Raw genomic sequence first — 13,730 nt, 5'->3', positions numbered from 1 at the left:
AGACTGAACAGATTATTCTTACAAGACTGACAGCTAAGGTAAGCTTTAACAGAGCAATACTAGAATACAGCCCCCGTGAATGCTAGGTGAGACAAGGAAGCAGCAGAACAGAGATTTTTTTCTGGATCAGTTTGTTTCAGATTCAAGCACCTTGGCAAACAGATCTCCAACCTGCAGATAAGCAGTGGTAAGAGCAAGTCTTCCCTCCTCTTGCTCTCCAGCTCAACATCATGACGAAGAGTGTCTGCAATAGTCACCAAAGATGAGGACACAGTTCAAAAAGATCCAAACAGCCTCTGTACAAGAGGTCTTTGCATATGCAGCCAGCATTGAATACCTACCAGAACAGAATATGCAGCAGAATATCAAATGCTTTAACTACTCAGTGCCCTGTGACAGCACAAAACTGCACAGACCTGCTTACCTGCAGAAGGCAGTGTTGTCAGTTCCACTGTAAGCAAGATAAGCTCCTTAACAAGTCTGCTTTTCAGTTCCTAGAGCTTCTGTCTAATGTGATAAATTGGATAGGGGAGCAGTTTTTAAACTAAAGCTCTCAAGAGCTTTAAGAATGCTTATAGAAACAAGCAGGACAGCCCTGCAGAGACCAGGAGCACTGCTGGCTGGACAGTCACCAGCAAGGTGAAATCATGAGCAACTAAGAGAAATGTTTGCTCACACTCAACTCCAACACCCTCTGTCAAAAGACAACAGGAAACCACCTTAATTCATCCAAAGTCAACACGCTTTGCTGTTTAAGGTATCTTTAATATCAGTAATGTGGGAAGTGACATCTCAGTGCACAACAGCACAGAGACTACAGTTTTGGAGGTTCTCCCATTTCAGACACAAAGGAGACATCAGGAAGAACATGCAATCAAACAATGATCTATTATTATGTGGTCTAAAAAACACACTGAAACAATTAATCAAATTACTGCAAACATAGCTTCTTTGAGTAAGGTTAAGACATTGCATTTGTAGTGTTTCCACTGAGCTTTACTTCAGCGAACCAGCGGAGCCTGCTTGAGTGAGATGAGGACTGAGCGCATGCGGGACACATCTTTTGCCTGCTTACTAGACTTGGGATTAAAGTCACAGAGCTGAGCCACACGTTCCCACTCAGTGCCCGGAAAAATGTCTTCTGCATCATTCACAAAGGCTTCTTCAGCAGCCCTAAAAGCAATGCAACACACCTTGTGTTAATGCCCAGCATATAAGGCACTCCTTCCCTCCACAGGATGCAGTTTCTTTCAGCATGTTTTGTAAGAAATGTGACCTGACAGCTGCTTGTGGACATTATGGTCACTTAAGCTCCCACTGCCCCAATCCTGAAGATGAAAGTAGATTGCAGTAGTATGCTATGCACAAGCAGTGCAGAGGATTGCTGTGTAAAATGTTGGAATACAGGTGTTTGGTTTTAAGAATCATTATTGAGTCTTTGCTGAAGAAGTCACCACACGAACTGCCAGGAAATAAGGTAGGCATTTTATTTATGGAGAAATGCCCAGGTCTTAACTAGTTAAGCCTCTGCCACTTGATGGCTTATATTGGACACTTGCCAACTGGAAATTTACAGCTGCCTGCAAGCATGTCTTAAAACAGATTCCATTTGAGGATTTAAATCAGCCCCAAGGCCTACAGGCCATCATAAAACTATCTGCTGATGATTCCCAATGCTGTAGTGAAGCAGCATGAATCATACGGAATTTAAGTCACGAATCCCATGCTTGTGAGTGCTATAGACTGAAGCATATCTTGGCAGAGGAAAAGACTCATTTGAGGTCAGCTCACAAAATAAACATATTTCCGCTGCTCTCACCCTAAGGAGACTCTAAGGAAGCTTTGTACATTATGTACAGGTTAGTACTAGTGGCTTTTCAGCTGTGTATTTTGGCATTTCTATGCTTCCAATAGCATTGCTTCAATGCAGGGATAACACTCCAGCATCTAGTTTCCATGAACTGTGGGGCTCTGGTAGCTGCCTGAGTGCAATAGCAGTAAGCATCAAGAGATCAAACCAAATCCATCTACTCCAACAAGCAGTACAGAGAAAGCAGTGAAAATGACTCTCCCATGAGGGTTCAGCACTATTCACAGGGATGATAAGGTTACAGACACCACTGAAGACAAGGGTCACTACAACACTGCTACTTTATGTGACATGACACTTTTAAGGGGCAGTGAAGATTTTTTTACTTAACTGTTCTAGGCTGTAGCAAGGATGATTTATGTTTGTGCTTAAAGGTGAAGAGAAGAAAAGAAACAAGGAGAGAAAGTTTAAGTCAGATATAGAAAATGAGAATGAGTTTAATGCAGATGATTAGGTTGAACATGCACTAGTAGCATAGCCTACATTCAGGAAACAGGCAGCCAGTTTTATTATGCAGCACTTACACTGCACATTTGCATTGGCCATATGAAAATAAGGCTTTTATTGAAAAAATCTAACAAAATCAACTCCAGGAGATTTCAGAAAAGTTAAACACCACCTGTAAATCCATCATTTCACAAGTCTTGGTTTACATCCAGCTAGAGTTAGCTAATGAATTCCACACCAAACCTTCAATATTAATGCACTCAAAGCCACAACACGGCTCACCAGTACACCTTCTAAAGGTGTCACCTTAGAATCTGTGACATGTCCTTCTTTCAATTCAAGTCTACAAATTAAGGGAAGAAATTAAAATACATGAACAAGCCAATGAACAATCCTCCTAGTCCTTAGAATCTACCATACTCACTGAGGCTTGAAAGTCATGGCTGTGTTTTCACTAACCCGCTAGGCTGGCAAAACATCTACACAGAGCTGCTCCTAAACGTTCTCCCAGCAGCTTATGCTGATTTTCCAATACCACCTTTTTGTACTTTTCATCTGATCTTTGACAGCCTATTTCTATCTGCACATGCCTCTTCTACCTTGATTTATGTCAAGTGATTCCTTTCTACCTTCCTTGGTTTGAGGAGCTTTGTGTGCAGGCATTGCTTGAATATTTTTCTGATTATGTAGGCAAATAAGCACAGATCAGGTGTTCATTGCCTATTACAGAGTTAAACACTGTACTTTTATGTGGAAGGACTAAGTACAGCACCCATGTGAAACTGCAGGCATTAACCCACATACCCAGCAAAGCATCTTGCTAAGCAGTGTTCACTGGCCTGGAAACAACTATAAACCCCTATGTCTAAAGACTACTGAAGTAACTTCCAAAATTCCAACAGTATTTATACTACATGACTAAATCTGAATGTGCTGGAGTTTGTGCAGTGTATACAAGAAAACTGCACTTAATATTGCAGCTCAGAGAAAGTACAGGCTATATTAGCTTATACTGCCCTGAAACATTCAGAAGTCACCTTCAGAATTCAGCACTATTTCTGAACCTCCTCATATCTCACTGACTAGCACACAGAATTAGTAGTTAAGCAACATACACATAACCAATCACGTCAGCGAAGGGTTGTTTGTAGAAAGCTTCATCTGCTACCCTAGGTAGCAAGTAGTCCAACAGGCAGGCAAGCAGGCAGGAGAGAAGAGATAAGGATGAGAAGTACGGAACACAGCTGAAGGCAGTTTTAACAAGCACATTAGCCTTGCATCACCTGGACTTACTGTAACAGGAAAGCAGTTACCACATGGAATGTATCAATTATGCCATTGATCTGTGGGGCAACACAAAACTTCTGCTACATCCTAAAAGTCTGGAGCTAGTTGAGAACTAAAGCCTCAATGTTAGCATTAAACTCCTTCCAGTGGACAGAAACTACCATCAAGCAAAGATCTCACCAGGCTGATGAGAATGCCAAACACTCCTTCTCCGCAGCACTTGTTTAATGGGTCTTCCTCCAGAATCCATATCCTGCACTCAAACACTGGCCATAATAAATCTAGGGGGGGTATCATGAACTCTGGCCACCAACTAGAGGAGGATCAATCCTGTTTCTCTTTCTTGGCCCGACCAAAAGATACTGAATTCCTCAGTGAATGGAAGTGGCAAAACCATAATTCTGTAGGCAGTGTAGGCCTCTTCCTTTAGTAAGAAGAGTGATCTACCTAGGACTCTACTTACTAAAGACAAACCTGATGGCTATTTTGGTAAGAAAAATGGTATTTTAAAAACAAAACAAATAAAACAGCAGTTCCTCTTGAAGTCTGTGAGTTACCAAAGTATAATGCAGCCCTGGTGACTACCTGAACAGAATGACTTAGAGATCCAAGAGGTATTAAGTCAGTACTATCACATTTACCTTCACATAGCTTGAAGTTAAAATTCCATCAGGGAACCTCTAGGAAGTGTAAGAACTTACTAGACTAGAAGCAAAGTCATTAGTTTCTGCCACAGGGCCCATAATTACACAATTCAAACCACCACAGACACAGTCAGCATTTAGTTTTTCACTAGTAGAACTGAGTCATGTTATTTCTGAAACACTTCCAAAATGAGCAGCAAAAGGTTTTAAGATACCTAATTAAATAACTTGTAGCAAAGACTACAAAGTAGTGTGCCACTTCCATGTGTTCTAAAGATAGCAAGTAAGAATGCTGGTGTCAGGGTAATTCTGGTTCATTATATTAATGTTTCCTCTTGTTATTCTTGGACATTTAATGTAAATTCTTCACAAGAACTAAAAAAGATAGTTAGTAGGAGCCCTTACTTTAATGATCTGAAGGACTATGCCTTAGGACATACAAGAAGTATTCTAACCTCCTCACCAATTATTTTCATAACCACAACTCTTCAGTTTTCTGGAGAAACTTTACCTGTTACTGGCTTTTGTTTTCTCAAGCTTTTCATCTTGCCTGGCATACCACTCTTCCAGCTCCTTTATTGCCTTCTCTTTCCATTCTGCTTCCTGCTTTCGTGAGTTTGCATCTGAAGATTTAAGAATTCATTTGTCAGTCATGTTTGTTCCAGTTGTATGCTGCTAATATGTCCACTGGTTCAGGGTGCACTCTAGCACAGATAGCTCTCCATGCACTTGGGAAAGGGTTAGGAGATTTCCTGATTTAGTCCATGAGAGCTATAAATACCATGATCAGTCAAAGGATTAGCTAAACAGAATTCCTGTGATGCATAGCTGGGACAGTCCACTTTAGGACAGGCATTTACAGATAAGTTCAGATTCACTAAGTCTGTTGGTTTGCAAACCACCAATATTTTGGGTTGGAAGAGGCCTTAAAGATCATCTACTTCAGCCCTCCACCCATGGGCAGGGATACCTTCCACTCAAATAGACTGCTCAAAGTCCCATTCAGCCTGGCATCTGCAACTTCTCTGGACAACCTGTGCCAGCACCACCCTCACAGTAAAGAATTTATTTCCAATAGCTAATCTAAACCTACCCTATTTCAGGTTTTAGCTGTTACCTCTTGTTAACTACACACCCTTGTAAAAAGTCCCTCTCCAGCTCTCCTGTAGGCTCCCTTTAGGTACTAGGAGGTTGATCTAAGGACTCCGCAGAGCATTCTCTTCTCCAGGCTGAACACTAAGTTACTCAACAAAAACCTTCCTTACCAAGCTGCTCCAGGCGCTCCTTTTGCTCCTCTCTCCACTTACGAATACTCTCTGGTTCTGACTGCAGTTGATCAACTTGCGATATGGCAGCATAGCAGTTTGTTGAACCATTAGTCTGCGTAAATGAAAGGAACAGTAAAGTCATTTATATAAGATAACTGAATATTCAGGTAACTGCCTGCAAGCTACATAAATAAAATTAGACTCTATTCGAGCTCAACACGTAACACATTCATCTACTCTTATGACACATTTCCACCATTAACAGGAAAAGCATCTTGCCACAAATTATACCAGGGCAGCAAATTAATACAGCATTGCGTCTTGAAATCAGTGATCAAACAAAACAAAAAAAACCCACAACAGGTAACTGGAAAGCCAAGTGCCACAAGTGCCTAGTGCCAGTGGGCTAAGCCTGAAGAACACAGAATGCCTAGCACCACACTGTGCAGTTGTAGGCCTAGCTATTCTTTGAGTTCATGTCACATTAAGTATTTGCTGTGAAAGTAAATTTTTATGGGTTTGTGCATAAGAGTTTAAAACATTCTCTGTAACTTATCTATTTCAGAGACATGAGTAGCAGATATTATATTACAAAATCTGGCATTTCAATATGTAAGCATCAAAACAGTGTAAGTACTGCAATACCTTTTACTATATAACAGCTCAAAGACTTGCAGTGAATAGGGCTATCAACACACCAGATTCACAAAGCTAATGAATACTGTGCTATTTGCTACAAATGATACTCCAAGTTTAACAACTTTTACTGCTTCAGCCTACTCTTAACAGAGCTAAGAAATATGACTCCTGAGTACTAGATTGATTGCAGCTAACGACAGATTTGGTTGTGTCTTGCCCCTCTTTGGACCTCCTGTAGCCCTCAGTGAAGGAATAAGGCAAAGAGAAGGAGATAGGCTGGTGTAATACCATGAGGCTTCACATTCCATCCAAAGCAAATTAAATCAGCCAGCTGCAGGGCCAACTAGTTACAGGTAGCTAAAACAAAAGTTATGGATAGCCCATTCAGTCTGTTCTTCCTTATTAAGAGGAAGCTCTGTCAACCAAAGCAACTGGTCTGTTAGAATTACACACACAAAGTAAAGGTATTCCATCTACCTTCTGGTGTATAAGGAAGCACAAAGGGCCAGTAAGGTACAGCTGTCCCATCAATCTCACAGCAATGCTGAGGACATAAAAATATTTGCAGCAGTGTAAGCTGTTTATGTCTCCACAAAGCTCAGCATTGACTTAGAACTCTAAGGAGAAGTAAGTAGCTCCTATGCTGCATCCTTCCCTGGCAATTAATTTAATCAGGGCTAACCAGTCAACTCTCATACCAGGCAACGACAACGCTCTGGACAAACTGGTATGAAATTCAGTTACAAAGCAGTGACTGCCTTAGCGTGCTTCATTCCTCCCTGATGCTAATAAAGCATGTATGTCCTCCTTTTGTCATCACCACTGCTGTCTAACATGCTTTCATATTCTGACTGAGCTGTTTACCTTAATTTCATGCACCTCTATGTCACTAGGAAGTGTATAACGTTTTCAGTCAGCTCCCGGTAAGACCAGTCTTGATAAAACAGTCAGGATGCACAAATTATCTTTAAACATGCAAATCTGAAAACCCTGCTTTAAACTGGGTAATCAGAGCATGCTTTCAGCTCATCAGCCAGTGGCAAGTCAATGTTAAGTCATATCACAGAGCCTGCCAGTGTGGTTTAAATTGCTTATGTAGTATTAACCCACAATCCAAAATGGACTGCTGCTTTAAGTTGCCTCTAAATTCAGAGGAGGGACATATTAAGAGCACTGACAACTTTATGAGATGAGCTATCAGAACAGAAGTTCCTTTTCAGAGATGAGACAAAAGTACATTAGAAACAAGAAATAGGAAGTATTAGTCTAGATTAAGGTAAAAGTCACAGAGTAGAACAGCACATTCTAAGTACAGATTAATTCTATCTTACCTCATACTCCTCTCCATTAACCACTCCACCAGCACCTGTAAAGAAGTGAAGTGTTTAGTCATTTGAGAACAGACAGAACAGCCAGATTTACTGCTTACAGTAACTTGCGTGAAAAAAATTACTAAAGTATCTAATGTCAGAGTTGTGAAAATGAGCGTGACTTGATACTCTGCAGGGACACTTCCTTCTCCCTGCACTTTTCTGGACAGGCATCAAAAACAAAGTGAGCCATCATTCTGAAGAATCAGTAATACAAGGTCATTTTTTCATCATAAGATTGTGCTTCAAACTACATAAACAGCAGAGCTGATACTGCTAAGAAGCTGCTACAGACAGTGTTATAAAGTTGCTCCCGCCTTCTCCTCCTTGTCTTAGAAGCTGACTGCTAAATAACTGTTCAGAAGGATGAATCTCACTGTGGTTTAGTGTCTACCTGGAAGATTAACAATCCTGCAGCCAACACTTGGTAATTCTTACCCTAGTTTGGTTACCTCCTAATCAGCTCAAAAGATATAGCTAACATTCCTAGCAAAGTCACCTTTCTGCTACCATCTGTGATGACATGCTTGATAGCTTCCTACTTCAGCTGCAGCATTATTCTCTCTGAAGTGATATTGGCAGTACAGCCTCAGGAACAGAATCAGCTAGGAGTCTTTGCCACAGAACCCTAAAATTTCACCTTATTAAAACACAGCCATAGGGAACACATCAGGTGTGAGACAGACTTTTACATTTGTGAAACTATTTAAATCTCTATACTACACAAAATACCTAAGATTTTCAAGAACCACTAAATCTCAGCAGAGGTCCTCTCTGGAGCAGCACTACGTAACACCTGCATGCATGACATACCAAGTAGCCATGTTACTACTTCTGTCTCACCCACACTGCTACCCATAATGCTACCAAGTAACACACTGCAGTGTTTCCATCATGTTAACGTACTCTTCACTGAAAGAAGTGACTGTACTAAACTCATCCTGTAGCAAGCAGAAAATCCAGTTATTTTGCACCACCTTCTTAAAAAACAAGATAGCTGATTCAACCAGAACTAAAGCATTATGCTGCTGTATCCTCTATTTCTTTGTATGCCCAGTTTCATACTAGTAGTGTTAATGGCACACAGGAAGCTCTTCATACTCTTTCACCAGGGAATTAGTTGAGTATTTTAAGTCTTTATCCCTGAGCCCTGTATAGCAATCATTACCTGTACTGGGTAGAGCACTGTAATTTGTCAGTTCAAACATAGCACTTTGGCTGGAAGATACTAGTTTCCAAAATATAGTTACTAACTTCAACAGTGAAAGACTCAAGTTAACAAGTTATCTTTTCACTTACCAGACCTAGTATTTTACTGCTAAACTCCTAAATCTGAAAGATGGTCACTACTTTGTCGGATTGGTACTCCTCTGCAAGGTACAGAAGCCTTTATCAAGACTAAAGCCCAGAAGAAAACGTATTTGCACTTCTGTCCCTCAGCTCATGCCCATCTGCACTACAGACTCGTGCTGCTGCTGCTCACCTCGTCTGATGAGGCTGGAATTAAAGCTAAGCCAGGGTCTGCAATTCGTGTTGACATTAATAGCTTGGATAAGCCAGCTGCCCACTCTGCCTACCTTGGAAGAACAAACAGCAATTCACCTATTCAGACAATCAAACTGGAGACACATGTTTATTGCTACAAAACCCAAGAGCCTTTAAATATATGTAATTCTCATACCCAGAAGGAAGGCAGTTGTTTCATGAGAAAGGCTCATTGGCTGCACCAAGCCACCACCGAGGCAAGAGTCTTGAAGATGCTTCTAAGAATTGTGATAATACAATTAAGTTTTCTTGTCTCACCAAAAAAACTCACTCATTACAGTCTTCACTTTGAGGCTGGAAGTCTGCTGAGGTAAAATGAACAACATCATTGCTGAGGGCTGCAGCTGAGGAGAAACAGATGTGTTTGTCCTAGGGCCATTTTACTTCTGCATTGAAACAGCCACTAACTGGCACTGAGCTAAGTGTTTCCAGAGGGCACCCAGGTCAGAACCATTAAAACTATTAGAACAAACTTCCCATCTGCTTTAAGCTCCCTAGAACTTGTGATTAAGGTGCAGAGTCAGCATGCTGACTGAGCATAGCGCAAGCAGAAGAGGAAATGGAACTGAACCAGTATGCTCTCATATGCCAATACAAGTATGCTAACTGGAACACGATCAACACTCAAACATTCTTTCATTTCAGCTCTCCAGTCTCAGTCTAGAAAAACTATCTGTTTGCCAGTCTTCATGTATCAATGCTAGTTGTGTATTTTGCTCACAAAAACATGTGATTTCATGACTGACTTCCCATAGTTAAAGCCTAAATACTGGTACTGCCATCATGATGTTTTCCACCCCCATGAAAAATGAGATCCCTCATGGCTTCAGAGTCCATCCAATTCTATCACAGTATTGCATCTTGAAGATACTTAAATTAGCATTGCATATTTACAACTATCCTAGTTAGCAGTAATCCATATTCCTTGTTGCTTGCTTCTGAACTAAGGATAAAGCTTTATTACTGCAGACACTGTTGCAATGAACATATCTAAACATAACTAATTAACTTCCACACAACAACCCAGATAGTTTTTAGAGTCTGGAAGGGTTTGAAGAGTCACATCAGCCACCTTGCATTCAGAGGAGAGAAACAACACCCAAACTTGCCAGAATAGAAAGTTAGCATCAGAGCCCTCCACATTTACCACAGCTTAAAAAAAAAAAGAAAGGGTTGGGTAGTTCGAAAATAAATCCAGCAAACATTTTGTCACTTCAGTCCTAGAAGTCAATGTATGGACTCAAATGCTTATGATGATCAACTGCTCTGAAGGCTGCTACTTGCATATTCTGACATAAGGTTAAGTAACTTCACTCAAGGGCTAGTTTCCCATCATTTTTCTTCTTTTTCTTTAGGGCACAGTCATGCCTCCCCCTTTACATATCTCTCACCCACAAGATGATAAGAAAGAATAATCTTCTCCAAAGTTATTGTTTACATAGTTATGCAAGAACCCGGGGAAGAAATAGTTTTTCTAGCCATAATTCATTCTCATGCCTGTATACAAAATAAAGGCAAGCAGCTCAAAAAGAGTGTTTCTTTCCAGTGTTTTAGTTCTAACCACTATAGTTCCCTCATTTTCAATATAATAGGCTAGTACTAACCACACCTGCAGTTACACTGTGCCATAACAGCCTCTGTAATTTCCCAATAGATCTTTTATTCTCCTGCAAACACAAAAAGATTTTTCTGCCCTGAGCTCATAATAATGTGGCATCACCAAGAGGCAGCAAATACAAGTTAAACAGACACCATCCCTTTGTTATGCCTTTCTCAGTGCTGCCTTATGGTGCTCTGCAGCCACAAGAGACGATTGCACAGCAAAATCCAGAACAGTGGCTGTTCACACAATTAAGCAAAAATATCAATAGTCACAAACAAGTAACTCTTTGTCTGTGGTGTTGACTACAGGGACAGGAGTAATCAATTCTTTCCTAAATAATTTTCAAGCGAATTGAAATTCACTTCCTGAAAGGTTATTAAATGGAGTTTATGGACAAACCACCAAAGGCAATTAAGTTTCTTAAGTGCTTAAATTAAGAAGTCTTTGGAAGACAGAGCAGTATCATTCATTCAAGTTCATATAAAATTAACAGAGCTTGAAAATGTGAAGACAATGTTTGAGAGTAGTCAGCCTACACTGAACTTGTGTGTATTTGCAGGATTGTTAACATATATAACTGCTTGTCTTAGAATGTAATTCTCCATGAGGAGCTACCCAACAAGCTGTCACAAGGCTTTTATATTGACAGACAAGATCTAGAAGCCACACATTTCCACTTGAACTCACTCTCCTGCTCAGAGAATGTAGCAAGTGAACTGATATAACCCAAAGACCTAATATTGTTATACTGGAGAGAATGAAAGAATTTGACTGCAAATAAGTGTAGACATTGATTTATCGCTGAAAAGGAAATCTCATCAGAGATCAAGTTACTAATAACTAGGCAACAGCACTGTTATTACTTGATTTATACAGTACTTCCTGCTTTCTGAAGCAGCGATTATACCTCATCTTTCAAGGGAAATAAGATTATGTTTTCACATGCCCAGGAAGCCTGAACAGGATAGCTATTTATGTAACGAATCTCAGTGCATTCAGAGCAGTTCAGGTTCAGGCCAGTATTCCAACCCTGATCATGGCAACATGAAGTGATGCTGTGCGAGACAGATGAGCTTGGCTACCTTCCACCATTCCACCCCATACTCACCCAGTATGCATCATTACTATAATTATCAGAATTTGCAAGTCTGATATTAACAATCTGTGAGGTTCACTACTGTCCATGTATTTGTCTCACCATTTATTAAGAGGCTGCAATTTAAAAACTGTTGGTTGATGAGACACTATGGCTCTTAAAACTGTATTTCAAGAAGTTGGTGACTGCTTGTCACAATGTTTGAAGTTAAGATCTTCAAACTTCAGCTGATGGCTGCCTGAGTTACTACTTTTGACTAGTGTTTAGCAAGAAAACTTATCCAACAGACCTGTAAATAAGGAGTTTTAAAAATGCTACAGTTAAAAAAAGTAAATCCACAAATCCCTGATCACGATGCTCAAGGATTTACATAAGAATTTGCATTGTTTCAAGAAATTTGCATATACCTATTTAACTGCAGAAGTTTAATAAACTAATATGCACTAGAGACTATAAATGTCTGATATTTATTAAAGTACTGATCAGATGATAAGAAATTTCAAACACAAAGGGCAACATTAGATCACCTGTCACCATGCCTGAAGCAGTACCTTTTGCATGGCTGCAGTACACACTTTTTAACATAGAAGTGAATACAGGCTCTGACAGTCAATAAATCAGTGTTCTGTTCAAAACAGGACCACCAAACTAGACTTCCCAGATCCTTAGATCATATTATCATATTTATTATCTTATAAACCTCTTTTCAAGCTAAGGTTCTCCAATAACAACTTTGCATTTCATGACATGTCAAATTATGTGACGAGAAAAAAACTCTTGAAAAGCAATTAAAAAACTAGTTTTACATTTCAAACCAATCTACTAGCATTTAACAAACAAGACTTTTTGACATGGAAAGACGCTGCAATAGTCACACATGTGGAGAAGTTATATGCCTCTAGCTGGTTTTAGTACCTTGTGAAAAAGGCCAGTAAAAGAACTTTCCTCAAAGAAATTAGTCCTCAAACAGCCACTTTAATGTTCCTGAGTCTGTCTGGAACATAAAGCCCATGTAAAGGGCTATAATGTTTGTCTAGGGCTTCTGAAAGTAAGAGGGGAAGTGTGCACTGTGTCTGTTCTGCACTATACATAGAATACGGAAGTCAAGCTATGTTTGATATCAAAACAGGATGATGTTCTGATAACAATTATCCTCGAGTTCTAGTGCTGGAGTAAGTTACTCCCCAGAAGACACCTTTTTTACAGGAATTATGTAATCCCTATGTTTTCAGCCTTATGAATGAGCTGATGTTAAGGGCAGTGCTACCACTAAATAAGCACTGGAAGCAACAGGTCTTCACTACTCAGTTTATCTAGTTGAGCTTTATTCCAGGAGACACCTGTGAACCTGCATCCTCACACATGTGATAGGCCAGTAATTTCAGAAATCAGGGTGCACAGGGAAGACTTAACTCTAAATATGTTCCAGCAGTTAACTGGGGAGCAAATTTATGTATCTTCATGCCCGAAGAAGAGTGGCATCCTCCTCCTGGGAGGGAGGAAGGTCACATGAAAGTAAACACGTTCCTATGGACCTAGTGATAAGCAGAAGTAAAGTCTTCTCAGAGTTTTGCCACATCAACTCCTTTCTACTTAGATTTCAGTTAAAACCTTTCATAACCAGAAGTGTTTATTCAGGACTGCTTCAGCTACCACTAGACTAACTAAAGACACACTAAACTGTAGCTCCCAACACACACAGCCTACCCTCCCCAGAACGCGAGTTCCGGAGTGTCAGTTTTGTCACGTTCAGTACAAAGGTTACCAAGGAACAAAGGCGAAAGGTTTACTACAATTAAACATTAGCTTAACTGCTCTCATACTTTAAGACGAAGATCAGACTGAAGACAGCAACGCCAGCGGCAGACTTACGCCGCTTCCAGCGGCCCATCCTTTCAGGCAGGCTGCAGGATTTGGAGACCAGAGCTACCCACCCAGCACCGCTCTCGCCCACCACCTCG

At 40.3% G+C, this 13,730-nt stretch overlaps 1 protein-coding gene across 1 annotated transcript; it reads right to left on the bottom strand.

The window, feature by feature from the left end:
• Positions 1-744: 744 nt before the first annotated feature.
• On the bottom strand, positions 745-7,521 carry CLTA (clathrin, light chain A; the record flags this gene model as incomplete). The annotated part of the gene is made up of 6 exons (XM_009084103.1): positions 745-1,173; positions 2,202-2,237; positions 3,433-3,486; positions 4,760-4,871; positions 5,514-5,628; positions 7,487-7,521. Coding segments are annotated over 6 exons (524 nt in total), but the record flags the coding sequence as incomplete, so codon positions are not given.
• Positions 7,522-13,730: the final 6,209 nt, after the last annotated feature.

The sequence above is a fragment of the Acanthisitta chloris genome, unplaced genomic scaffold (genome assembly GCF_000695815.1).
Source record: "Acanthisitta chloris isolate BGI_N310 unplaced genomic scaffold, ASM69581v1 scaffold28721, whole genome shotgun sequence".
In the NCBI taxonomy this organism is placed as follows: domain Eukaryota; kingdom Metazoa; phylum Chordata; class Aves; order Passeriformes; family Acanthisittidae; genus Acanthisitta; species Acanthisitta chloris.
This window is presented reverse-complemented; position numbering and strand designations above follow the sequence as displayed.